Source organism: Panthera onca (genome assembly GCF_046562875.1).
Source record: "Panthera onca isolate mPanOnc1 chromosome E1 unlocalized genomic scaffold, mPanOnc1 haplotype 2 h2.Chr16_ul_1, whole genome shotgun sequence".
NCBI classification, from domain to species: domain Eukaryota; kingdom Metazoa; phylum Chordata; class Mammalia; order Carnivora; family Felidae; genus Panthera; species Panthera onca.
Window position 1 is genome coordinate 1,028,823 of NW_027675808.1, and position 27,751 is coordinate 1,056,573.

Sequence of the window (27,751 nt, forward strand, 5' to 3'; positions counted from 1 at the left end):
AATTGTTCTTCCATTTTCCTTCTTTTGCTGGAGTTGTTGCCTCTTCCTAGAATATTCTTCTCCCCTATAGAGCTAATAGTTACTGAATCCTTCAAACAGTGACAGACAGTGTTTTAAGTGTTTTACATGTATTCATTCACTAATCCATCTCCTAATAACCAAATGAGGTCAGTGCTACTGTTATCTCCATTTTGTAGATTGGGAAATTGAGGCTCAGAGAGGTTGAGAAACTTGCTGGAGGTCACACCGCTCCTGAGCATAGACCCATTGTGACCCTGAGACTATACTCTTTTTTTTTTTTTTTAATGTTTATTCATTTTTGAGAGGGAGAGCATGCGCAGGGGAGGGGCAGAGAGAGAGGGAGACAGAGGATCCGAAGCGGGCTCTGCGCTGACAGCCACACGCCCGATGCGGGGCTCGAACTCACAAACCATGAGATCATGACCTGAGCTGAAGTCGGACATTCAACCGACTGAGTGACCCAAGTGCTTGGGATCTACTCCCTTGAGATTCTACTCTTAACCCACTGCTCTACCGCTTCTGTGGGTGTGGATCAACCCCCCCCCCCCCACCTCTACTCTTTCAATGTCAGCTCCTCCTCCTCCAACGAGCTTTCTGTGATCTCCTAACTGGAAATAAGCCTGCTTCTCCCTCTCAAGCTCCCCCCCCCCCCACTTCTTTGCGAGTATCAGTCTTACAAGCCTTTGTCTTCTGCTTGATGTTTTCGTGTTTGTGCACAAAACATGTCTTAGCTTACCCATCAGTCTCGATATTCCTTGAGGGCAAGGACCAGATTCTATTCAATTTCCTAAACAACAAAGTCCTGGCACCATGCCAGCTTTTTCAGTACAAGAGACTAGACCCTGGCAAACTGTCACAAAGACGAAATTCTAAGGCAAACGAAAAGTTGCAGTACCAGCAGTAAAACGCATGAAGTCGGTGTGGAATTCTTCACATTCCAACTGGTAACCGCGCTGTCAACGCTGGATGTTTAGCCCTGGCTTCTCCATAGCATGTAGGGCACAGAGGAGCTGAGTTCAGACAGTGAGCCTGGGTTGGGATGGAATGGGAGAAGGGGTGGTAGGGCCCAGGGGGCTACCTTTAAATCTCCTTTGAAGCCTGAGGGTCAGGAGGCTGAGGGAGCCCTGAGACCAGCCCAGCCAGATGTGCAGTTCCCGGTCCTCAAAGGCTGGGACCAAAGTCTCACGTGCCACAGAGAAAACTGAGACGCAGACAACCCCAAGCCCCTATCTCCACACTGACTGTGGCCCTTAGTTGTCAGAGGCACCAGATAAGATTCATATAAACACAGAATGACTAAGTTCTTGTAGAAATTGCACATACTGTCTTGGGGATGACCAAAAATTTATGAGATGGGATTCATCTCCATTTGACAATGGACTCTGTCTAAGAAAAATGAAACTGGTAGGAGAGTAGGCATGAGAATACTGACCACCAAGAAGACTCACATCCACAGGGAACCCACTGTCTGGAAGCCCAGAGGAGGCCATCGAATGTGATAAGGGAAGAGAAGTGACGGTAGAAATTCAACGAGCTCCAGCTGGGAGGGGGGCAGTGGTGCACACCCACGTGGGTCCAGCTTGGTAGGAACATTTAGTCAGCTCAAAGGGGGGCCACAGAGGAAGTGGAATTGCCTCTTTAAACCTAAGTGTGACTCAGGGATGTCTGGGAGAGAGGCAGAAGTGAAGAGAGTCCTTCGAGAAGGGGGTGAGCTATCTTAGAGGTCATGGTAGTCTGGAAGGAACTCTGGCCACACCAGATGCAATGTCAGAACAATGAGGGAAAAGATAAACAGAATCCCACAAAGACTGTGAAACAATGGTTATTAACCTTTTCTGGTTCTCTGACCCCTTTGAAAATATGATGAAAAGTATAAATCTTCTTGGAAAAAGAGCATGAATATGCCCACAAGGGCCTTTTATGGTTAAATCTCTGTTCCTAGCACCAGCGGAATGGATGGTATTCAAAAGCAAATCACAAACAACTAAATAAGGAAAAAGGTGGGGAAGGAGCTCCAAAGAGGCCGATGGAGCTGAGGAAAGAGGTTCTGAGGGTTCTTATCCGTAAAGGTGGAAGGAGGGGCAGCTGAGGGCTGATTGTGAACATAAACTTGGGGCATGGGGCTGTGAGCAATAAGGCCAAGAAGGCATAAGTCCTAAATGAGGAAATTTTTTTAATGTTAGAATCAATAAGAATATGATGTGCATATGTTCAGAGCAAGAAGAACGGGAAGAGTACAGTCCTTTGTGCTGGCAGTTTTGACCTCAATTACATCTTTTCTGTCCAGAAGATTAATTTCCAGACTCTAAAGTGTGCAAGTAGGGCGCCTGGGTGGCTCAGTCGGTTAAGCGTCCGACTTCGGCTCAGGTCATGATCTCGCCGTTTGTGAGTTCAAGCCTTGTGTTGGGCTCTGTGCTGACAGCTCAGAGCCTGGAGCCTACCTTCGGATTCTGTGTCTCCCTCTCTCTACCCCTCCCCCACTCATGTCTGTCTCTCTCAAAAATAAACATTAAAAAAAAATTAAGTGTGCAAGTACACTGCTAAGAGAGAACTGAGCCCCAGATAGAACAAGTTAGAAAGCAACTGGCCACGTTAAATGGATTCAAGGATTTGGGCCTGGAACAAGCACCTGCTGGTAGGCCCTCAGCTGAGGAAAGAAGAAATGCCAACTTCTGTCATGGGGAATGTTCTTACATCTTTTCTGGGTTACTTTGGAAGACAAAGCCAGGACCATTTGATAGAAATCTCAGAAGTGTAAATATCAGATTCTTACTAAGAAGAATATTAGAGTTTCTCTCAAATGGAATGGGTTACCTTGAGAGGTGGCGAGTCCCACATCACAGTAAGTATTCGAGTGAACAATGGGTAGTCATGTTACACAGCTCTGATGGAAGGGTTTGAACTAGAGGTCTCTTCCCAGCCTGGAAGTCTATAATTCTGTGGTTCTACAAGGTTAGGGGAGAAAAGAAAGTACTTTCCCAGTTTACCTTTAGATTGTTTTTATATGTCTTCTCTACCTCTGAATTGGTGCACATCACTCCAGAGTGTGGTCCCTGCTCACCCCTCTATCTCTCTTCCATTCTGCTCGCCTCTCGTCCCATTCTCCAGTTCTTTTTCTCCCTGTCCTTTCATTCTTCCCTATTTCTTTTTACCAAGTCCTAAAAGACAGAGACTGGTTCTAGTTGGTGGAGATCCAAGCTTGCCACACCTCTTGGGAAACCCTCCCTGACTACATCTCCTCTGAGCTCCCACTGCTCTGTGGGATCCCAAGCCTCTCCTTTGATACATAGACTTATACTGCCTGGTGTCCTTTCTTCTATTTCGTCTTTTAACGTAGTTTAACTATTCACATGCAGGTTGTTTGTCCTCCAAGAGAGCTTAAACTCAAAACTTTGTTTTGTTTTGTTAATCTCCCAAAGCACCTACTACGGTGCACTCCATAGTTCTTCTGAGTGAATGCTTTCTACCACTGAAAGTTCTAGAACCACAATGACTATGAAAAGAGAGCAAATGGACTAAAACTGAATAGCAAGAAGTTTGTCGAGTTCTAAATGGTCAGTATCAGAAAGCTGCAAGGGATTAACGATGAGCTCATCATCCTCCTCATTTTGCAACCTGTGGGACTGAAGACGAGCACAGAAGCGACTTAGGAGCCGACTGGACGTGTCCGGGATAGTGTCCTCCCTTTGACCCCTCATTGCAAAATTTTGTGGGGTTACTGAAGCAAGCTGGCTAATAGTTGTGAGTCTTTGCAAGTGAATAAACCCCCCATTTCCCTGAAGGCATAGTGATGGACTGAGTGACTTCTTAGGGTTCCTTCCAGCCCAGCCTGAGAATTCCTCTTCCTCCGCTTCTCGGGTCCAGCTGTGCGATCACACCTGGGCGCCCAGCGGAAACATGCCGCTGCAATTCTGCCATCTAGCGGTGTGAGGCGGGTATTGCACCACTGGCAGTCTCCACCAACACACCTTCCACCTGAAAGCCCTGGTAACCAAGGACGTTTTACAGACCGCCACCCAGGCACGTGATGTCACTACGCGAAATGCTGCTCTCGGGTGATTACACTCCACTGGAAGTCTCCAGGGTCTCCTCTAGCTCTGATATCTTGGGTTCCAACTTGACAGCTGTGTTAAGGAGACTAAATTGTGGCCATCGATAATTAGCACAGACCTCTGGCAGCGGGGAAAGCTGGGGGTGCGGGGCGGGGGGGCAGCCTGACTTGGGTCTTGAAGGGTGGGAATCATTTGCGCAGAAAGAAGAGCACGCATCAGGAGGGAGGAATGAGATGGATCAAGAGGACGTGGAGGCGAGGAGGGAGACGAGGAGGAGGAGGAGGAGGGAGACGGGGAGGAGGAGGGAGACGAGGAGGAGGAGGGAGATGAGGAGGAGGAGGAGGAGGAGGAGGGAGACGAGGAGGAGGAGAAGGAGGGAGACAGGGAGGAGGAGGGAGACGAGGAGGAGGAGGGAGACGAGGAGGAGGAGGAGGAGGAGGGAGACGAGGAGGAGGAGGAGGAGGAGGGAGACGAGGAGGAGGAGGAGGAGAAAGACGGAGAAGAGGAGGAGGGAGACGGGGAGGAAGAGGAGGGAGACGGGGAGGAGGAGGAGGAGGGAGACGAGGAGGAGGAGGGAGACGAGGAGGAGGAGGGAGACGGGGAGGAGGAGGGAGACGAGGAGGAGGAGGGAGACGAGGAGGAGGAGGAGGAGGAGGGAGACGAGGAGGAGGAGGAGGAGGGAGACGAGGAGGAGGAGGAGGAGAAAGACGGAGAAGAGGAGGAGGGAGACGGGGAGGAAGAGGAGGGAGACGGGGAGGAGGAGGAGGAGGGAGACGAGGAGGAGGAGGGAGACGAGGAGGAGGAGGGAGACGAGGAGGAGGAGGGAGACAAGGAGGAGGAGGAGGGAGATGAGGAGGAGGAGGGAGACTAGGAGGAGGAGGAGGAGGGAGACGAGGAGGAGGAGGAGGAGGAAGGGGGGAGGAGGAGGAAGCAGAATGGGGGAGCTAACTGAGGGGAAAGAGGTCAGCTGGCCACAGCAAGTGGTGTCCCTAGGAGCATAGGGCCAAATAAAGGAAGAAACTGACAGAAAAGTTTGGGAGTGACCAGTAGCTTTTAGGGAGGTTTTGGAAGTCCTAATTGAGGAAGCAACTTGATGAAAATGGCGTTCTGGGAATATTAATATTATACCATGCTACAGCCTTCGACTGCAGCAGGGAAATTAAGAGACTAAAGAATAGAGCTTGTCATTCTCTGTCATGTCTTAAAAATCTTAACAGGGATAAGGACTCTTATCTCGCAGGCTGCTATGAGAAAAAGTGAAGTGCTTAGCACAGCGCCCAGCACATAGTAGGTGTTCGCTAAGTTGATAATGCTCTTTATCGTCATCTCTCTGAAATTTGCCTGTGGCCTCAGCAGACCCCATTCCGTAATCACCTTGGCCCTAGTGACTGCCTTCCCCATTTTGTCTCCAGGGGGCAGGACAGGCTCTGGGCTTAGGAGCCAGGACGCACACAATGACCTTTGGACGGGCAGTGGTGAAGGGGCAGAGCAGGGGAGAGTGTAAGCAGGAACCTTCCCTAAATCTCCTCCCTGTGTCCTGCTTTGGTTCATCCCCTCTGATGGTGGGAACTTTCAGTGAAGCTGCCCATCCTCTCTGAGCTGGAGCAGGAAGCTTCCTCTGCAGCATCTGTCCGCAGGGCTCGGGTGGTGAGGAAGCTACACCAGGGTCTGTGTTTACTGTCCCAGGCGCTGGGAGATGGGAAGTCTGGCCTGTGGGCACATCCAGTCGCCTTCATCCTTCCACAAAAGCAGCTGTTCCGTGTGCCATCACTGGCCGTCACCCCACGGGGACGATGGCATTGCTAGCCCCAGGCCGGAGCCCTCCTCCCATCTGCACAGGATCTGGGATGGCCCTTCCCCCAACCTTCATTCGACCTCCTTGAAGGGCCACCCTCTTAGGTCAACAGTCGGCCCCCCCTCAGGGTGGTGGAAGGGACCACAGTGGGCTCAGTCCTATTCCTATAGAGTATATGGTCTGCTACAGAACTGAATTATGTTCCCAAATTCGGTTCCCAAATTGAATTCCCCAAATTCATATGTTGAAGCCCCAGCTTGCTACTCTCAGTGTGAAGGTATTTGGAGGTGGGGCCTTTGATAACCATGTTTGGGCAAAGTCACGATTGTAGAGCCCTCATATGGGGTTAGCCTCTGCCTCTCTTCTTCTCTCCCTCTCCTTCTCTCCCCACTTTTTCTCCTCTCTAGGGATACGACAGGAAGACAGGAAGAGAGTCCTCACCAACCCAAGCAGACTGGCATCCTGATCTCGGACTTCCAGCCCCCAGAACTGTGAAACATAAATGCCTTTTGTTTAAGCCCCCCTGGTCTGTGGCAATTTGTCACAGCAGCCCGAGCAGACGAAGACATGGCCCGGGTCATGGTTTGAAATCCTGGAAGTCAGTCCAAAGAAAAACTTGGAAATAGGTCGCCTTTCACCCACACCTCTTCCCTGGTGGGGCAAGTGCTGACTGGCATGTCAGGCCGGAGGGAGGCTGGGGAGGGAAGGGGTGACTAAGAGGACAGGGGTTTCTTCTGTCTTCGCGTGAACAAGCCCACCACCACAGAGGTCGTGCTGGTGCCCGAGGAGGCTCACCAAGTAGGAAATGCTTCCGGAGCTCCTCCCCCGGTAGAAGCGGTAGCTGAGCCAGAACAGCCATGTTAGACCATGAAGAGAGGTCACACACAGCGGGGCCATAAGGTACAAGGAGCCTGGGTCCGGAGGGCTTTGTGCAGAATGGCTGCCATCCCAGCCGTGGACGGCCAGCCTCTGGACTTCGACGGGAGGGAAAGATGCACTTTTGTTTCTTTTAAGCCACTTTTGGTCTTCGTGACTCACAGCCAAACACAAGCATAACTGCTACTGTGTTCCAAAAATGTTGGCTGTTCTCTGTCACGTGATTACAACCATTTAATGTCTGTCTTCCTGTTAGACTGTAGGCTCCATGAGGGCAGGGACCATGGCTGGGCAGTGAATCCCCAAGGCCCAAGCCAGTGCCATCCACACAGCAGGCACCCAGTGTCTATTGAAGGAGTTGGTAAAATCCCTGCTCGAGACCTTCTTTCTCCCTGGGGCTGAGCACCAGCCTTGGGGCATCTTTAAGGTCTCACTTCAAGCCCATCTCCCAAGGAAAATCTTCCCTGTCACACCTCACTTCCTTCTGGTTCCTCTTCTTACAGGCCTCTTGGAACTTACACCATAAGTTACAAGGATGAAGCCATCCTGCTGCTGTTACGCCACTGGGCAGTCATTTCCTGGTTAGTCCCTGGATGCTTCTGTCATTGCTGAACTGGACCATACGCTACTCTTTGGCAGGGAAAACACTTTCAGTTTTGTAATCATTGGGAGCCTTAGCCCCAGTTCCTTAGAAATGCATATAGTGAACAATAAACACTTCATGAAGAAAAGAAGGGAGGAAATCTGATGAGGCCCCAACGTGGAGGAAGAATGTCAGATTTCAAGTTGGGGAGGGTGATTTTCAAAAAGGAGAAATAAATAAGGTCAAAAAAGAGCAGTCAGAATGGGAGGGAGTAAACAAGAGTGAAAGACTCCCGAGAGCCTAACTTGAAAAAAAATTTCAAAGGCAGGTTGGTGTTGAAAATGGGGAAAAGATAGGATTCTGGGAAAGTGGGCTCGACTACTATTAGCTGTGACCTTGGATAAGTCACTTCACTTCAATTGATCCATTTCTTTTATTTTTACAATTAGGTCTGGCTAATAGCCTTTTTGCCTGGGCCAGGATGGTCCTCATTCCGTTTCTCTTAGTCTATTCAGGCAGCTATAACAAAAATACCATAGGGGGCCTGGGTGGCTCAGTCGGTTAAGCGTCCCTTGGTTTTGGCTCAGGTCATGATCTCACGGTTTGTGAGATCGAGCCCTGCATCAGGGCTCTCTCTCTCTTTCTCTGCTCCTCTGCCCCCCACCCCATGCTAACTCTTTCTTTCTCTCTCGAAATAAATAAATAAACTTAAAATACCACAGGCTGGATGGCTTGAGAACATTTATTTCCCATAATTCTGGAGGCTGAGAAGTCCAAGATCAAGGTACCAGCAAATTTTGTGTCATAGTGGCTGTCTTTTTGCTATGACATGGCAGAAGGGGCCAGGGAGCTCTCTGGGACCTTTTTTCTTAAAAAAAATTTTTTTTAATGTTTTATTTATTTTTGAGAGAGAGAGAGAGTGTGTGTGGGGCACAGAGAGAGGGAGACACAGAATCCGAAGCAGGCTCTAGGCTCTGAGCTGTCAGCACAGAGCCCGACACGGGGCTCGAACTCACGAACCGTGAGACCATGACCTGAGCCGAAGTCAGATGCTTAACTGACAGAGCCACCCAGGTGCCCCATGGGGCCTTTTTTCTAAGGGTACTACTCCCATCATGAGGGCTCCACCTCAAGACCTAATCACCTCTCAAGGCCCAACCTCCTAATACCTTGGGGGTTAGGGTTTAACATGTGAGTTCTGGGGGGGATACAGGCATTCAGTCTATAGCATTATTGGTTTCATGTTTCCCTCCACATGGGGAAGACTTTCAGTCTATCAGGCAAGGGCTGGGCATGAGAGGGAGAGAGACTTCAAGCATCAGGAGGAGTTTTAGGCTACAGAGTCCTGATTTTTTGAGTATGGATGGTTCCTTGTGGCCACATCCCTCCCTTGGCAATATGGCTACTAGTCACCTGCAGGGGCTAAGGAGGCAGAACATTATCTATCCTTCCCACACCAGCCACATCCCCATCCTGCATTCTGTTCCCTACCCGGGCCTTCTCATGTGTGACTCTTCCCAGGACCGTCGCTTCCACACTCCTGTTTCTCTGCCTTGTTCCTCACTCTATACAGAATTTAATACAAACTATCACTTTAAGAGGATAATTACAGTCAGATAATCTAGTTAGACCTCTCTTCTGCCATTCTTAGCTCTGTAACTTTGGGCAAGTTACTTAACTTCTCCAAGCCTTAGATGTCTTTCCTGCAAGATCGGGTTCCTCATTTGTGAAGCCTCCGGGCCTCAGGTTTTTCACTTAGAAAATAACAACAGTTCCAGCACGAGGGAACTGTAACCAGAGCTGTGTCCACATAAAGTGCGTGTCGCTGTGCGGGATATGCGGTGAGTTCTCAGTAAATGTTAACACCAGTTTTTCTGGGATATTGGTGCGGGCTGTTCAGCTGACTTCTGGAAATGGTTGTGAGAGGGAGTGGGTAGGGATGGGGGTGAGGATCGAGGGCCTGAAGGCCTAAATATTGTGAAATAGGTCCAGGGAAGGGCTTTCCGGCTTTCTGGCCAGTTCTCCCAACCTGGCAAGGAGCCCTCCTGGATCTGTGCCCACATTTAGTGCTGGCTAAATGTGCTGGACGTCAGAGCAGGAAGGAACTGAAAACACCATGTCACCTGACCCCCTCGTCCCACAGGTGAGGAAACTGAGGCTCAAAGGCGTGAAATGACTTATCTGGGGTCACGTGCTCATTAGTGGTAGACCTAGCATTGAGCCTGTTTCCTGATTTCTTTCCAGTGCAGCATGCCCCCCACTCAGTACTCCAGTGTAGACACACACAGAGCTTCCAAGGGCTGTGGGATATACGCCAGGGTTTTTGGAAGGGCGCTCAATGCCCTGTGTCCAGGGTAAGGGAGGAAGCTTAAAGTGATAGGGGAGGCTCTGGTCAGTGCCTGGCATCATGGGATTCGCCCCAGCTTGTGGAGTTTATTTATAACCGACTTATCCAGGAACTATTTATAGAGCATCTCATAACAATAGCTACCTTTTATTGAGCACTTATCCTCAGGCAGGCACTATACTCTGTGTTTCATGTGCATTGTCTTATTTAGTCCTGCATAACATCCCTGTGTGGGGCGCTATTATTATCTTCACATGACAGCTGAGGAATCGAGGCATGGAGAGCTTCCGTGACTCGCCCTCGGAGCCAGCTAGTAAGAGGCAGTGCTGAAGAGTCTCTGCCAGTCTACTCCTGTGCTCTGTACTTTATTTAATACATTGATGGTTGAGATCCTCTACATTGATTTCTGGGACTCACGTGCGGGTTGCATTTCTGTTTGAAAACTGCTGGTCTAGCAGGCATCCTACTCTACTGGCCCTCTTCCTAGCTATCAATCCACCAACAGGCGCTCACCCAGCATTTCCGGTACCTCAATTTTCCCCTTCTGTACAATGGGCTCTCTTAGGAGGGACCACCCGAGTTCATTTATGCTGGTTTAGCTCCGGAGTGCTGGGTAAACTCTAGGCTGTTGGGAGTTGGCAAAGCCTGGAGGACGCAGAGAGCCACATGGCTCTGACCACAGGGCCTCACCTTGGGCTCTTGTCTTACAGGCCCTCCCTCTGGGCTCGCCCCGCTGTAACCTGAAAGAGAATCTGCTGAAGGATGACTGTGCGTTGGAGTCCATCGAGTTCCCCGTCAGTGAGGCCCGCATCTTAGAGGCCAGGCCCCTCAGCGACAAGGGCTCTGGAGACAGCTCCCAGATTACTCAAGTCAGCCCCCAGAGGATTGCGCTCCGGCTCCGGCCAGGTAGGGATGGGGCTCTTTCTGGGGAGAGATCCCGGACAGATGGGCACAGGGTACAAGGTGGAGGCCTGAACCTTGGGGATGTAGCTCACAATGGAAATGGGGTGGGAAGAGAAGGATGTTGGGGGTGGTATGGGCAGGAGAACAGAAGAAAATGAAAGGTATTGGGACTTCAAATCAGAAAGATCTGAGTTTGAATCTTGACTGCCCCATATATTAGCTATCTGACCTTGCGCAAGTTACTTAACTCTTCTAAGATAGTAGGAACTGGAAAAAATGTTTATTTCTTCTTTTCCCAATGCTTGTTTTACCTAACTTATAGCTTTGTGTTGAGGCTCCGATGAGATACAAAATGAGAAAGTAATCTGTAATTGTAAGCCCCCTTTCCAGGTAAGATTAGGGCAAAGGCATGGCAGCAGATAAAATAGGGGCAGGAGACTTTCGGGGGACAAGGATTAGGCTGAGACAGGCTTTTTGAAGCATTGATTTAGACTCTCCAATTACATCAAGAAGAATTTTACCAAATACCCTCTTCATGCAAGGCATGTGTTAGGTGCTAGGGGGTTCAGAGGAGGGTGGGACATAGTTCGTGCCTTTTACAGAGTTGAAAGTGTTGTGACTGCCAAAACCTCTGTGACCCTTGGGACCTAGAGGGTTAGACAGATGGGCATTTAGAAAGGGTGGAGAATTTTAGGTGGAAAAAAAAAAAAGAGGTTAAAATAAGAGGATTGGGGTGCCTGGGTGGCTCAGTTGGTTAAGGATCCCACTCTTGATTTTGGCACAGCTCATGATCTCACGGTTGTGGGATCAAGCCCCGTGTTTGGCTCAGCGTGAAACATGGAGCCTGCTTGGGTCTCTCTCTCTCTCGCTCACTCTCTCTCTCTTTCTCTCTCCCTCTGCCCCTCCCCTGCTCATTCTCTAAATAAATAAATAAATAAATTAATTAATTAATTAATTAATTAATAAAATAAGAGGATCAAGAATTGTAAGAGGAATAGAATTAGGGGGAGAAGAGAAAGGATCAGGGCTTTCCAGTCTGGTTTGATCAAGAAGTTACTCAATCCCAACTGTGTCCAAATCCACTTATTAAGTCTTAGAGCGGGAAAAGGAGAAAAACAAACATCCTCTTGCCTTCCAGATGATTCGAAGATTTTCTCCGTCCAAGTCCGGCAGGTGGAGGATTACCCTGTGGACATCTACTACTTGATGGACCTGTCTTACTCCATGAAGGATGATCTGTGGAGCATCCAGAACCTGGGCACCAAGCTGGCCTCCCAGATGCGCAAGCTCACCAGTAACTTGCGGATTGGCTTTGGAGCTTTTGTGGACAAGCCTGTGTCACCATACATGTATATCTCCCCACCAGAGGCCCTCAAAAACCCCTGCTATGAGTAAGTCCCTCTCCGAGAAGCCAGGGCAGCATCACTTGCCATTGTCTCAGGCAGGTGCAAGTCCTGTTGCCTGTTTCTAGCTCTGGGGTAGATTCGTTGGCTGCCGTCTGGCCAAATCCTGTCTGTTTTCTACCTTGGTCTTCCTGTCTGGCAAGTGAGCTGGCCTGTTGATCCGGAGCATTGTGGCAGTAGAATCCAAGGCTGTTTGGAGTGTAGTAACTGCCAAAATCTTTGTGACTCTTGGGAAGAGGATTAGACAGATGGGCATTTAGAAAGGGTGGAGAGGGGCGCCTGGGTGGCGCAGTCGGTTAAGCATCCGACTTCAGCCAGGTCACGATCTCACGGTCCGTGAGTTCGAGCCCCGCGTCAGGCTCTGAGCCCCGCGTCAGGCGCTGGGCTGATGGCTCGGAGCCTGGAGCCTGTTTCCGATTCTGTGTCTCCCTCTCTCTCTCTGCCCCTCCCCCGTTCATGCTCTGTCTCTCTCTGTCCCAAAAATAAATAAAAAACGTTGGAAAAAAAAATTAAAAAAAAAAAAAAAAAAAAAAAAAAAAAAAAAAAAGAAAGGGTGGAGAATTGGGGCGCCTGGGTGGCTCAGTCGGTTGAGTGTCCGACTTTGGCTCAGGTCATGATCTCACAGTTTGTGGGTCTGAGTCCTGTGTCGGGCTCTGTGCTGATAGCTCAGGGCCTGGAGCCTGCTACGGATTCTGTGTCTCCCTCTCTCTCTGCCCCTCCCCGGCTCGCACTCTGTCTCTCTCTCTCTCTCTCAAAAATAAAACATTAAAAAAAATTCAAAAAAAAAAAAAAAAAAAAAAAAAAGAAAGGGTGGAGAATTTCCAGAAAGAAAACTCATCAGCTTCTTGGTCTTGTTACAAAGAAGTAGGAGACAAGAGAAAACGAGAGGGAAAGGAGATAAAAAAGTAGAGAGACATTTATGGATGAATAAATAGAGGAATTATAATTTTGGAAGGATTGATTCCATTGTCTCCTCATCATCAAGGTTATGAGTACTACAGAGTTAATATGCAAGGGGGATTAAGTCCTGGAGGAATATAAAAAGAGTGGAAATGATATTTACTGACCTCTCTAATAGTCTGAAAATTGATATGTGTGTTTCTGTTGACACTTTGGCTTATAACTGAATGGCTTATTTAATTGGTAAAGACCCTGAACATCCATGGAGTGTAATCATTTCAAAGGATGGTTACTGAGCCAGACAATGGATGAATTTACCTTTTCGTTTTCAGAGTTATACGAGGTACCCTTTTGACTTTCTGTCTGGGTTGTTAAGTTCCCCAGTAAAGATGTCAGCCATCAGTTAAACTGTTGGTTGGTTTAGTCTGCTGCAGATCTATCAATTTGTTGGTGGTTCACGGATATGAAGTTGTTGATGAGCTTTTGCTTTATTGTTGTGTCAGTGTTACCTTGGAGAGGTGTTAAGTCCAAGGTGATGGTAACAACTGGAGCCTCACTCTGATATAAGCGCTTTCCATGAGTCAACTCATGGAAGCCTCACAATAACTCTTAGGAGATATGACCTATCATTTTGACCCTCTCATTTTGACCTATCATATGACAGTCTCATGGCTAGTAAGTGGAGGAGCTGGGACTTGAACCCAGGCAGACTGGTTCCATAGCTCACTATCTTATCTTGGAGGCCAGCTGGAGGCAAAGCCACCATGATGACTTGGGTCATTAGAGGGGTTTGGAGTCTGAACAGTCTGGGTAGTGGCGGTTGTATGGAATCGGCCTGGGCCTTGTGCTACCCATGCTTGTCTCCCCCTTTCTCCCTCTTACTCCTCATGCAGCCTTTTCCAGTTAGGGTTTCTGCTTCAATTATCTCCCTCCCTCCACCAGTATGAAGAACACCTGCTTGCCTATGTTTGGCTACAAACATGTGCTGACACTAACTGACCAGGTGACCCGCTTCAATGAGGAAGTGAAGAAGCAGAGTGTGTCGCGGAACCGAGATGCCCCAGAGGGTGGCTTTGATGCCATCATGCAGGCTACAGTCTGTGATGTGAGTTTGGACGGCAGGGAGTGGCGGGTGTGGTTGGCGTAGATTAAAATGGGGAAGAAGGTGGTCCAACTGTGGGGGTTTCTGTGCGAAATAAGAGAGAGGAACAAAGAGTTTTGTATAGTATGAGCAGCACATTTCTCCTGTTATGCAGCCTTTGTTTGTATCGTTCCCTGGCCAGAGCAGACGTTTTTCTGAACCTCAGTGATCCCAGATGTTTTCTGGGAAGAGCATCTTCCCACCTTTTCTAGAAGGGTGTCAGAGTCAAGGCTGGATGAACCTTAGCAAAGCGGGCAGGTGTTCAGTTGGGATTTCTCTAGCCCAGCCCGGGCTCGTACTTGCCGGTGGCTTTCTAGATGGGCCATGTGATTATCACTGGAAAAGTTATATTTGGAGTTGAAGTAGGTGTCTTTCAGCTGCCTGAACTAATCAGCTGAGACTCTTTTCCTAAGAGACAGAAACCTTCAACTTGGAAAAGCTCTGGCTTGTGTTCTGAGGACTGGGACTGAGGCCCCTCTTCGAGACGACTTGTTCAGCCCTTCACGCGTGGAAGTCCTTGGATCTTTGTTTTCTACCAATGATGTGGCTTAAGTTGCTTTCTCTCTTTTGCTTTTTTTTTTTTTTAACAGGAGAAGATTGGCTGGAGGAATGATGCCTCCCACTTGCTGGTGTTTACCACTGATGCCAAGACCCATATTGCGCTGGATGGAAGGCTGGCAGGCATTGTCCAGCCCAATGATGGGCAGTGCCACGTTGGCAGTGACAACCATTGCTCTGCCTCCACTACCATGGTGAGATTCTTGGTACCACCTATGGTCCCAATTCACTCTGGCCAAGGCTGCCCTAACCCAGGCAGAGTCTTTGTGTGAATGTGGAAATGGCGGCACTTCCCCTGGGCAGGGTGCAAGGCTTGTTTCAGCCTGTCCTCCCGCTGCCCCCCATACCAACTGGACACCCTCACCCCCGGTACGGCCTGCACAGCCATTATAAGTGGTCCTGGCTGTGGCATTGTCGCCACCACCTCCCCTGCCTCCAGCAGCAGAAGCAACAGCAGCAGCAGCAGCATGGCATCCAGAATGGACCCAAAGGACTTTTGCAGGTCCAGCTGGGAAGCGGGCCTTCCTGTCTACTGTGCACAGATTAGCCTCTTCTTGGAATACCGCGCTCACTTGTGATTATTGGAAGAAGACAGAGGAAAAAGAGACAAAGATCATCTGAAGAATGGCGATCTGTTCCTGTGAGGAAAGGTTAAAGGGACAAAAAGGAAGAAGGTGAAAGGATGATGTAGCTGATACAGAAGACGACTTCTTCTAAGTTGTTTTCTGTGGCCTTAGTAGGTCAAGTAACAGGAGAGGAGTTAAGTGGCTGTAAGCCAGGAAGAAATGTAAGACCCTCAGAATACTGATACCTGGGCATCTGGGGGGAGGTGTGAACTCTACGTCTCTTAAAGACAGTATAGCCCCTCCTTGTCTAGGTGGCTTAACGGTACACCTGTGTAAAGGCGGGAGTTCCTCGCCCCCCCCCCCCCGCCCCCGCCCCCAAGCTGGATGATCTCATGAGTTCTCTGCAAGGTCTAGGATCCCAGGGACATGTTCGCAGTTCACCAGCATCCCCATTGTGGCTTGGGTTCTTTGGTGTCAGCCATGTCCAAGTGGGCAGGACCGGGCACTGGGTGAGTCAGTAATCATTGACACCTAATGTACGCAAGGCACCTTACCAGGGGCTGAGGGGGATAAAGGGACTACGTAAGGTCCTACCCTTTTTGGTTTAGTTGAGGAGACGTGCTACCAAGAATACAAGATGCATGATTGATTAGTGTGCAGTGGGGTAGCACGCTCAATAAGGGCTTTAGGTATTCAAAGGGGGAAAGCTCATCATGAACTGGGATAGTCAAGGAAGGACTCCCAGAGAAGGTGGGACCTGAGCTGGGTCCTAAGGAAGGAGGAGGGTTACCAGAAAGAAGGCCAGTCCATGGCGGGGAGGGGGCGGGCAGCTCAGTGGTCAGCGGAAGAGGGAGAGAGGTGTATGCCGTGTGGACCAGAAGGCTGAGACCACGTTGGGGAGGATTACACACGCCAGGCTGAGGCGTTTGTCAGTAGTTGCAAAACAAGAAGAAGCTTCAAAATGGGGCTTGACACATGCTGGATGGAGAGCAGTGGGTAGGGAGACTCGGAGTTCTGCCTTGCAGCTCCCTCCTTCCTTCCCGCTCGTCACCCGCCCCTCTCTCCTCGGAGCCCCAACATTCCCTTGCGATGCCCCTCTCTGCACTTCGCTTTGTGTCGTATGTACCTGGCTTCGGCACTAGACTCTGAGCTCCTTGGCAGCAGAGACTGTAATATGTGTATCACTCAATAAATGTTTGTTAAGCGAATTAGTGGGGGGAAAAAACGAGGCCTGACAACTAACTGGTGTGAATGCATCAAAGTCCAGTAGGAAGAAAGATGCTTGGTTTCCTTTCTTCCTTTCTTTCTTTCTATGCTTATTTATTTTATTTAAAAAAATTTTTTTTAGGGGCGCCTGGGTGGCGCAGTCGGTTAAGCGTCCGACTTCAGCCAGGTCACGATCTCGCGGTCCGTGAGTTCGAGCCCCGCGTCAGGCTCTGGGCTGATGGCTCGGAGCCTGGAGCCTGTTTCCGATTCTGTGTCTCCCTCTCTCTCTGCCCCTCCCCCGTTCATGCTCTGTCTCTCTCTCTCTCTGTTCCAAAAATAAATAAAAAACGTTGAAAAAAAAAATTTTTTTTTAATGTTTATTTATTTTTGAAGGAGAGAGAGACAGTGTGAGCGGGGGAGGAGCAGAGAGAGAGAGAGAGAGACAGAATCGGAAGCAGGCTCCAGGCTCTGAGCCGTCAGCACAGAGCCCGATGCGGGGCTCGAACTCACGGACCGTGAGATCATGACCTGAGCCGAAGTCGGATGCTCAACCGACTGAGCCACCCAGGCACCCCTATGCTTATTTATTTTAAACGTTTTATTTATTTTTGAGAGAGAGAGGGAGAGAGAGCGCGCACGTGCGCATGCATGGGTGGGGTAGGGGCAGAAAGACGGAGACAGAGGATCAGAAGTGGGCTCTGTGCAGACAGCAGCAAGCCTGATGAGGGCCTTCAACTCACAAACCGTGAGATCATGACCCCGTCAACCAACTGAGCTGCCTGGGTTCTCTTTAATGTTTATTTATTTATTTTGAGAGAAAGAGAGAGCACACGCAGTGTGCAGGGAGGGGCAGAGAGGGAGGGAGGGAGCGAGAATCCCAAGTAGGCTCCACGCTGTCAGTGCAGAGCCTGATGCGGGGATCAGTCTCATGAACTGTGAGATCATGACCTAAGCCAAAATCAAGAGTCAGACACTCAACCAACTGAGCCAGCCAGGTGCCCTGAGATGCTTGGCTTTGACCAGCCTTTGCCTCTTCATCTGTCCCTGGAGTTCACAACTGGGTTTGTGTTGCCACTTAGTCCATTGCCTCACACTGATCATGGCGTGAAAAGGTTTCAGCACCACCACCGTCTGGGCCACAGCCCAAATCAGCCAAGTTCTAAGGTGTAGAATTCAGGTGAATTCTTAACTGACTTCCACATCCTCCCATTTTACAGGATTATCCCTCTCTGGGGCTGATGACCGAGAAGCTATCCCAGAAAAACATCAATTTGATCTTTGCTGTAACGGAAAATGTAGTCAGTCTCTACCAGGTGACTGTGCCTTCAGGGATTTCGGGAGTGGGGTCTGTATTGGGTGGAGCCGTCTCTGGGAACCCAGGCACACTAGCACGGGCCATGCTTCCCAACCAGGAAAGCCCCTCCTCCAGCCTATTCCCAGGGGCAAATGGTTCCTTTTTATGGTCTCTCTCCTCCAACCTTGAACCTCAGGGGATGGGTGTGTTGGTGTTTGTGGTGCTGGAGGGGAGTAATTTATTGGGGGAGAGGGGTGTGAGAAGTTCTTTATAATTTTTCTCAGGGCTGCAAAACTGCTAGGTTTGTTCCTGGAAGTGACAAGTAAAATATCCCATCCTTCCCTCAATCTTCGTTTCAAGACCCTCATTCTGATTTGGGGAGGGCTTTTGAGATCACCCTCTTCATTTAGTCAGCCTTGTACATCTCTCTGTCTTACCTTCTAGAACTATAGCGAGCTCATCCCAGGGACGACAGTGGGGGTTCTGTCTGCCAATTCCAGCAACGTCCTTCAGCTCATTGTTGATGCTTATGGGGTAAGTGTCTCGCACTGGGGTTGGGTCTGCTAAGAACCCACCTCACTCGGCATTCCCCAGGAGGGAACGCAGATTTTGGAGTCCTGGATGTGAGTCCACGATGCAGCCTTCACTGCCTTCCTCTTATTCTTCTAGAGGCTGGCTGATGGCCAGCACTGGGAGGAATGCAGCCTTCTGAGAGGGAAATGGCTCAGAAAGAATTGCCAGGGAGTGTCAGGAGCAGTGGGTGGAAGAGCTTAGAGAAGGTGGAAAGGAAAGAGAGGTTGGGGGTGGTGATGAGGAAGGACAGGGTGAGGGATAGGGCTCCAACAATAGAGAGAAGAGGGAGCTGAGCCAAGGGGAAGATGAGGTTGGTTAAAAATTAGGTAAAAAAAGCTACTATCCAAGGTGACCAGTGCTAGCCCTCCCTTTTTGCATGTCTCTGAGGCTTGCAGGAGGGTGTGGCTGGTTTAGATTTTACCCAGATTCAACTAGACACCAGGGGGCACAGAGAGAGAGAGAGGAGCAGACCTTGGGCAGGAAATATTGTAAGAAATAGGCTCCTAAGGATGCTCTCCTCTGGCAGCTTCTAAGCAAACCCCAGCACCCAGCACTGCCGCGGTGAGTCCATGGCCACCTGGTATTTTACTTGGGGTGGAATTGGTTCCTGTCTACTTCCTCTCGGCTCATCTCCTTAACCTTCTTTTGCCCCCTTTCTGCTCAGAAAATCCGCTCTAAAGTAGAGCTGGAAGTGCGGGACCTCCCCGAGGAGCTGTCTCTATCCTTCAACGCCACCTGTCTCAACAACGAGGTCATCCCTGGGCTCAAGTCTTGTGTCGGACTCAAGATTGGAGACACGGTGAGGTGGGCTGGGCTGGGCAGGGGCTGAAGCTTCAGCTCTGACCCTGGCCTTTGCCCCTGAGCGTCTGTGGGCACCCTTCCATTCCTCCCCTGCACCTTCTTCCCGAAGGTCATTACAAGTTGGATATAACGGAGCTGCCAACCTTTTCCTCTGACTCCTGTTGTCTAAACTTCTCCGCTACGTGGAGATCTTTAAAAAACTTGCGTTTAGCTTACCTCTGTTTGTTTATGCACAGCTGATTGCAAATGAAAATATTTCTTACCTTTGGCCCAGTCTCCAGCCTCCCCTAAGGTAATACCTGTCTTTCCTCTACAATGTGAAATGGCAGTCACATCTACCGATAGTTGCTGAGCGCCAACTTTGTGCCAGGCATCATTCGCTGCTGGAGATTCAACAGCAAATGGAACAGGCAAAAATACCAAATACCCACTGTCATAGACTTCCAGAACGCAAATGTTCATTTTGCCTCTCAGGTCCCTCTGTGGCCTCTATGGCTTTCTTTCCTTACTGGTTCTCTTCTGCTTCTGCCGATGGGGGGAGGGGTTGGTGAAGAGGGAGGGAAGCAGAAAGGGGGATAGCTATATCTCTATCACCGGTATCACCTGTATCTCTATCATTTCTGTATCTAGGTCCATCCATCTGTCCGTACACCTATCTATATTCTAGAACATGTGCACATATCCTGTCTAAGAAATATTGGCCGGAAAGGTGTTTGACTGCACAAGTGATGATGTACTATATGGAAATTAAACAGTAGATCCTGAGCCTTTGGTCACTGTGTGGCATCGTGTGGTGCCATATAGTGCTTTGTGTGTCTGGCTGACTGACCTTGTGTATAATCAGTCCAGCTGGCTTCATTGGCCAGAGAAGAATTTTTATAAGATCACAGGTTCTGTTCTGCTTGAGCTGGCTTATTTCACAGGTGGAATTAAAACACACACACACACACACACACACACATATCCAGGGGCACCTGGGTGGCTCAGTTGGTTGAGCATCCAACTTCAGCTCAGGTCATAATCTTGTAGTTCGTGAGTTCGAGCCCCACCTCAGGCTCACTGCTGTCAGTCTGTCAGCGCAGAGCCTGCTTCAGATCCTCTGTCCTTCTCTCTGCCCTTCCCCCACTTGCAGTCTCCCAAAAAATAGATATATATATAAAAAAAACCAAAACCAACCTCTCTCCTGACTGTAAATTATGTCTGTGCACCCAACCAGATACAACTGGACAACTGTCCCCAGGCTTTTCTTTTTGCTTTGCAGACCTTGGTCATTTGGAGGCTGAGGAACTCCAGGTTGCTGGGGGATGAGACACCCAGTTTGGATATTCCCGGGCAGGGCAGGGCGGGGCAGGGCGGGGCAGGGCGGGGCAGGGCGGGGCTTCTTTCCCTCCAGGGCTGGAGTGATAACAGGGTGCGCCTGTGTTTGAATGCGGTCTTCCTTTCCACCCAGGTGAGCTTCAGCATTGAGGCCAAGGTTCGAGGCTGCCCGCAGGAGAGGGAGAAGTCCTTCACCATCAAGCCTGTAGGCTTCAAAGACAGCCTCACCGTTCAGGTCACCTTCGACTGTGACTGTGCGTGCCAGGCCCATGCTGAGCCTTACAGCCGCCGCTGCAACAATGGCAACGGGACCTTTGAGTGTGGGGTGTGCCGCTGCGGGCCCGGGTGGCTGGGGTCCCAGTGCGAGTGCTCCGAAGAGGACTACCGCCCCTCGCAGCAGGAAGAGTGCAGCCCCCGGGAGGGCCAGCCCGCCTGCAGCCAGCGGGGCGAGTGCCTGTGTGGCCAGTGCGTCTGCCACAGCAGTGACTTTGGCAAGATCACGGGCAAGTACTGCGAGTGTGATGACTTCTCCTGCGTCCGCTATAAGGGGGAGATGTGCTCAGGTGAGTGAAACTGCACACCCTCCCGCCCCTGTACCCGCGCACGCTCGCTCGCACATCCACAGCCTCTGGAAACTTAGGCCGGGGCTTAGGTGGGCACAGGAAGGCCCAGCAGGCAGAGCCGAGTGGATGGTCCTTCCACTCCAACGGCAGAAGACAGGAAGGAGGTTCTCTGTAATTCCGCTCTGCTCCCCGCGTCCTTGCTCCTGGGGTACACAGCGGAAGGGAGCCTCTGCTCTCCTGGAGCATGGGAACGAGTGGGGGAGCCTGAAGGTGAAGACCGTTATTTTCTTTTCTTCCACCTGCCATCCTGCTAATACTTTAAATCACTGGCTCTTGATCATTTCAAGGATGCGGAACAACTCCCTTTTTAGGTTAAAAAAAAAAATCTCTGGCTGCTGGTAATTAGATTTTTAGTAGTTACAGATTCGGAAACTGCATGGTATCAGAATGCGTAGTAAAGTTGGTAGTAATTATTTTACGTGAATTTGTCTTTTCATGACAAGACTTGGGAAATAGTAAAAAAGCAAGGCAATGGAGCACGTTTAACAGCCAATACACTCGGAACAATGAGTGGAAAATCATAAGCTCTTTTTACATGCTGGCACTATTTTGTTATCGCTATTGGCACTATAACGTTTTGGATTCTAGATCTGTGCTGTCAGATATAGTAGCCCCGTGTGGCTATTTATTTGTAAATTAGTCACATTGAATTATAACTTAAATAAAATTTAAATAAATTTAAGTTAAATGAAAAATGAGGGGCGCTTGGGTGGCTCAGTAGGTTAAAGCTCTGACTGCACTGCCAGGGTGTTGACTGCATAGAGCCCGCTTGGGATTCTCTCTCTCTCTCTGCCCCTCCCCCATTGGAGGTTTTTTTTTTTTCCTCTCTCTCAAATGAACTTAAAAAATTTAAAAAATAAATGAAAAATGAAAAATTCATTTCCTCTGTTGCTCAGGAGCTCCACGTGGCTCGTGGCATGCTGGACAGCACAGACATGGGAAAGGATTGCCATTGAGAGGCCCAGCCTGCAAACTGGGGGTTACGATTTTGGCTCCTTCTACCTGCAGGATACTTTTTGTCCTTCTCATTACAAAATTCAGTAAAGTCTTGAGGCCCACGGAAAATCTCAACCTGGTCTTTCCTTGCCCTAAAGACTGCTCCTAGGCTACTTCCCCAGCTAGACCAAGTGGAACTAATGTGAATGTCGTCTGTATGTGCTGACAATACTTGCAGAGGCAACTAGGCAGCCTGAGTAGTTCCTGGGGCACTGGGGATAGGTTTTCGCTGGATTATGGTCTCTGAGGCTTGATTCCTCTTGTGACAGAGAGATCAAAGACATTTGCAAGTTGTTTAGGATTGGTTTATGGGTGTATTGTGTGGTTAATTAACACAGATTATAATTGGCTTCTTTGGTGATCAAATCTATGGCGGAGATTGGCTTCCTTTGCAATGGGGCTTAAAGGAGCCGAACTAATCCAACCAGATGTTCACTTTAACATCTGCCTTTAAGAAAGCTTGATTAGAAAGGGCTGCCAGTGTGGTTCAGATGGTTAACTGACTCTTGATTTCGGCTCAGGTCACAATCTCAGGGTTTGTGAGTTTAAGCCCCACGATGGGCTCCTCCCTGACACTGTGGAGCTTGCTTAGGATTCTCTCTCCCTCTCTCTCTGCCCCTCTCCTGCTTGAGCTCGCTCTCTCTCTCAAATAAATAAACTTTAAAATTTATATATATATATATGTATATATATATGTATATATATATATGTATATATATATATGTATATGAAAACTTGATTAGAAAGGTAAATCTATGTCATTCTTTTAAAAAAAAATTAAAAAGGGGGCACCTGGTGGCTCAGTTGGTTAAGCATCCTACTTCAGCTCGGGTCATGATCTTGCAGTTTGTGAGTTTCAGCCCTGCGTCAGGCTCTGTGCTGACTGCTCAGAGCCTGGAGCCTGCTTCAGATTCTGTGTCTCCCTCTCTCTTTGCTCCTCCTGTGCCCATGCTCTGTCTCTGTCTCTCAATAAGAAATGTTAAAAAAACAATTTGATTCTAAAAAAACTTAAAAAATTTTTTTTAATGTTTATTTATTCTTGAGAGAGAGAGAGAGAGAGAGAGAGAGAGAGACAGAGACAGAGCATGAGTGAGGGAGGGGCAGAGAGAGAGAGAGAGAGGGAGACACAGAATCCGAAGTGGGCTCCAGGTTCTAAGCTGTCAGCACAGAGCCCGACATGGGGCTCGAACTCACAAACCTTAAGATCATGACCTGAGCTGAAGTCGGAGGCTTAACTGACTGAGCCACCCAGGTGCCCCATAAATCTATGTCATTCTAAAACATGCCCAAGTCACATAAAAAAGACTTCTTTTTATTATCTACAACATTGTTTCCTTTATTCATGTCAGCAAAATTTGACAGAGATTGGAAAAAAATGGTAGCAGGGAGATTAGGGGAGAAAGAGATCAGGCACGGACCCCCCAACAGCAGTTTGAATTAGAGGGTGAGGGAGGCATTTCAGCTCATTTTACTAGTGAATAGTACTTACAGAGATACTAATGTTCTTTGCTATGGAGGTTCAGTGTTTATTCTTTGTCCATGCCATGCAAAGCTGTGTATTTCATTAATCCTTTTTAAAAAATTTTTTTAATGTTTATTTATTTTTGAGAGAGAGAGAGACAGAGTATGAGCAGGGTAGGCACAGAGAGAGAGGGAGACACAGAATCCGAAGCGGGCTTCAGTCTCTGAGCTGTTGGCCCAGAGCCCGATGCGGGGCTCGAATTCATGAGCAGTGAGATCATGACCTGAACCGAACGAAGTCAGATACTCAATCGACTAAGCCATCCAGGCGCCCCTCATTAATCCTTATTAATGATGTGCTTTAGAACATAGATTCTTCTTGCAAATGTGGAAGGCTTAAGGGTAGTGAGTAAAAAGAATCTCATATGACACTAAAAATAGTCCTTCAAATTATCAAACCTTCCAAGTCTTAGGGGACAACCACTTTGTATTGGTCTTCTTGGCTACCTCTGCCATCTGGGCTCCAAACATTACAAACACAGTTTGGAGAAAAACAAAAGAGACAAACTGCGCAATGGATAGGGCCTTTCATTATTTCTACTATGAGGTACTTTGTAAGCCAATTATTTCATGTCAGGTGAAGTGTTCTCATTCATTCATTCATTCAAAAAAAATGTGAATCAAAACCTAAAAAAGAATGTGACAGGCCCTATGCCCAGTACCATAGGCACGCAGATGGTTAAGACAGGCTTCCCACCCTTGTAGGAACTCATGATTTCACAGGGAAAATAAACAGAAGCTTAAACCATAACGCCTAAGCACTAAATGGATGATGAAGCACTGACAAAGTGCAGAAGAGGGAGCCACAAAGTCATAAAACCACATTTCTTTTCAGTCGTTTTGCTCCTTCTACTCACTACCCAGCTGTTAATTTAGTTTATAAATATTTGAGTTTGTTCTTTGTCCATGCATCAGTTTTAAACACAGTAGACAACGCAGATGAGCAAGACTAGTCCATACTTTCATGGAGTTTATGCCCAGAGGAAATGGAATGCCAGAATAACTATATTAAGAAGAAATTGGGGCACCTGACCGGCTGAGTCAGTAGAGCATGCGACTCTTGATCTCAGGGTCGTGAGTTCAAGCCCCAGGTTGGGCGTGGAGTCTACTTTAAAAAATTAAAAGAAGGAGAAGAAGGAGGAGGAGGAGAGGGGGAGGGGAAGAAATGGATTTGGGCAATGAGAAGTATAAGTTGTTTTTGGAACACAGAAGAGGGGGGAAGACTTCAAGTTGGATCAGGGAAGTTACTAGAGAAATGCTGTTTGAGCAGAACCTTGAATGGCTATGACGTATCATCAGATAGACATCTTGGGAAGAATATGCTTGCAAGATAGAGTGAGTGAAAGGCAAAATGCAGGAGAAATTTCTTTGGTATCTGTAGAGTAGGAAACTAGAGCCGGATTTAGGATTTTGAAGGCCTTGGATAATATGCCAGGCTACCGTGTTATCACAGCAGTGCTCTAGGACAAACTTTAGACTGCACCAGGGTCACCGGGAGGCCTTGTCAGAACACAGGTTCCACCTCCACAGTTCCTGATTCACTCAGTCCAGAGTAGAGCTGAGAATTTGCATCTTGAGTAAGTTCCCAAGTGACTCTGATATTTGAGAACCACTCCTGGAGAATTAATCTGGTGACTGTGTGCAGTATAGATTAGAATGGGAGAGACCAGAGATGAAAATGCCAGTCAGAAGATGGTGGTACCCATGTAGGTGGAAAGTGAGGGACTCGGCTGAAATCCATGGAAATAAGAGGGTCAACCATAATCAAGAATGGGTGTTTCCAAATAAAAATCCAGGACCATGTTGTTTTTTTGTTGGCCCCACTTGCAGCTGAAGCAATTGATAAATTCATAGACCGTTTAGGCAACGTACAACCAAAAATAAATTTCTATTAATATGATAATATAATTCTGAGTTCGTTCAAAGTTAGGTATTGATTAGAGGAGTAACTTCTTTTCAAGTTAAATGAAAAGGTATCTTTTACCTCTTCTGGTATTGACTTGGTGTCAAGAAATAGAACTAAACCAGGAAGGTGTGCTAATGTGAGAATATCCCTTTTAATATTAGAAATTATATGTGGCGATCACAACTTTGAGCTCATAATTTAGAAATTGATGAGGCCACAAACAGTCATTTAATCAATTCTTCTGCTCTCAGGAAAGATTACTTCCAAGATCTATCAAGATCTATAGTTGTATATTTTATGTATGAAGATCACAAAGGTGAGACTCTTAAGAAAGGTGAGGACAGGGTTAGGGGCTCTGGAAGGTTCAAATAACAATTCCTAATACTCAGAGTTTAGCCAAAAGCTACTTATTCAATACTACCATCCTACTAATTAGATATCTTATAGCTAATTGAGGCAATATTTTCCTTTTCCTTTTCCTAGAGATTTATCCTGCAATAAAATACAATCTATTGAAAGACGTACATTTGAATCACTACCTTTTTTGAAGTTTATGTAAGTTACAAATATAAATTCATTATATTTGGAATTTGTATTAAACTTAATTGTAAACCTCTTTGTTATTCATTTGGAATGAATGAAACTTTATTAGTCGAAAGCTACTAAAATTATGTAGCAAATCTTTTTTGTCTGTGGCAAAGTTTGGTGTGAGAGTTATTATAGAGATCAGAGTGAATCGTTCTAGAGCAGCAGTTCTCTGCCAGGGTGATTTTGCATCCAGGTGACACTTGGTAGTGTCTGGAGACATTTTTGATTGTCAGACTGTAGATGTGCTCCTGGCATCTAGTGGGTGGAGGCCAGGGCTGCTGTCACACCCTACAGTTCACAGGGCAGCACCCCCCCCCCCCCATAACAAAGATTATCCAACCATAAATCTCAACAGTGCTAAAGTTGTGAAACGTTTTTCTAGAGAAATAAACTTACTTCTCTAGAAAAAAATACTTACTTAACACAAGTATTTATTGAGCATTTACTGATTTGTATCTAATGCACCACATGTATAAACATGAAAGTATAAATCTTTCATGCAAATATTTTTTTAAAAAGGCAAGTATCTTTCATAGTGAGATTTCTTTAGTGTATGGAGAGAGTATTGTGGTTATGTTTCATTATCTATAAATTAGAATCACTGCCAAAGGATAAATATTCTGAAAGAATATCTTTTTTTTCTCTTTGTTTGTGTCTTGTTTTGTGTGTGTGTGTGTGTGTGTGTGTAGAAATCTTCGTTGCAATTTACTCACCGAACTGAGCTTTGGAACATTTCAGGCCTGGCATGGAATGCCGTTTTTACACAAGCTGTAAGTGAAATAGAAAATGAATACATGTAAAAAAAAAAACAAAAAAAAACTACATGTAAAAATATCATACAGTGATTGGTTAGGTGTGTGTTAATAAACCCAGTATGAATTCTGGAAAGTAGGTCTTAAAATCCATTTTTTTTTTTCAAATGAGGAAACTAAGGTACAAAGAGGCCAAGGGACTTGTCTTAACTCCTAAATGGCACTCTCTGCCCTCCCTCGTACCCAGCTTTGTGTGGGCAGTGAAAGCCCCAAGCAAGTAACACCCAAGTCAGTATTATCATGGGAATTCGTGACAGTGATGCTTCCCCAAGGTGTGCATGGCCCTTGAAATCCACTTTTGAATTTAACTTTGATTCCTGCTCATGTGCAAGTTTCCTATGCAAAAGAGAACTTCAAAGAACTAAGTTTAGCACAGAGTTCTCCAGGCAGCAAAAGGTGTGGGTGCTTCTTGAGCCATCAGGAAAGCAGAAAGAACTCCTGAATGCCTGCCACAGGGCACTGCTCTCCATGTGTTTTCTTTCCTGACCACTCTTCAATTAAGAAGTGTGTTATTCCCTTTCAGCCGGAAAATTCTGTGATTTCTCTGTAAAAAAGCAAATCATACTGGACATGTTCAGTGGCCTGAGGGGGATTTTTAGACTCAAGGTTGAAGACCCTCCTCTAAAGCAGACGCTGGAAAAGACTGTCTTACTGTCTTGTGGTTCAGAAATCCGATTTCACAACTTATCTTCCATTAGATGAAAGTGTTTACGGTGTGTCCGGAGCTGGAGTAAGTTCCTGCGGGTGCCCAAGAGCAGGGGCCTCCTCTCTCCTCTCATTAATTTGCTGATGCCTAACTTGGGGAAAGAATACTGAGGGTCAGTTTTTTGTTTTGCCGGCATGCCAGAGAACGGGCTCATTGAGTTTCTCCACCAAGAGGTTTTAGTGGTGTCAATATAATGTCTTAAAACTCACCACCTCTACTAAGCATCTTATAACACCGAGAGTCTCTTCTAAGAATCTGAATTT

General features: G+C 47.7%; 3 protein-coding genes across 3 annotated transcripts in view; 2 read left to right on the top strand and 1 right to left on the bottom strand.

Annotated features, from left to right (window-relative positions):
- LOC144615267 (leucine-rich repeat-containing protein 37A2-like) overlaps positions 1–27,751 on the bottom strand; it is a 344,316-nt gene that overhangs the window by 83,939 nt on the left and 232,626 nt on the right. The window lies entirely within an intron of this gene.
- LOC144615286 (integrin beta-3-like) lies at positions 9,164–22,478 on the top strand. Its single transcript, XM_078442196.2, has 10 exons — positions 9,164–9,168; positions 10,357–10,580; positions 11,716–11,968; positions 13,823–13,985; positions 14,612–14,773; positions 17,569–17,664; positions 18,090–18,179; positions 18,883–19,017; positions 20,470–20,899; positions 21,856–22,478. Exons 1-10 carry the CDS (start codon positions 9,164–9,166, stop codon positions 22,062–22,064), a joined length of 1,767 nt encoding a protein of 588 aa, XP_078298322.2. The 3' UTR covers positions 22,065–22,478.
- Positions 25,872–27,751, top strand: part of LOC145712419 (leucine-rich repeat-containing protein 37A2-like) — a 31,894-nt gene continuing 30,014 nt past the window's right edge. Inside the window, exons 1-2 of the mRNA XM_081794684.1 lie at positions 25,872–25,937; positions 26,660–26,740. Of these exons, the coding sequence (XP_081650810.1) occupies positions 26,721–26,740 (20 nt within the window). The 5' untranslated portion in view covers positions 25,872–25,937; positions 26,660–26,720. The remainder of the gene's footprint in view (positions 25,938–26,659; positions 26,741–27,751) is intronic.

Excerpts from the sequence above, each read along its gene's own strand:
- LOC144615286 (XM_078442196.2), top strand. Across the intron at positions 14,774-17,568 it reads GCTCTGCCTCCACTACCATG|GATTATCCCTCTCTGGGGCT; the intron begins GTGAGATTCTTG and ends CCCATTTTACAG. Across the intron at positions 18,180-18,882 it reads TCATTGTTGATGCTTATGGG|AAAATCCGCTCTAAAGTAGA; the intron begins GTAAGTGTCTCG and ends CTTTCTGCTCAG.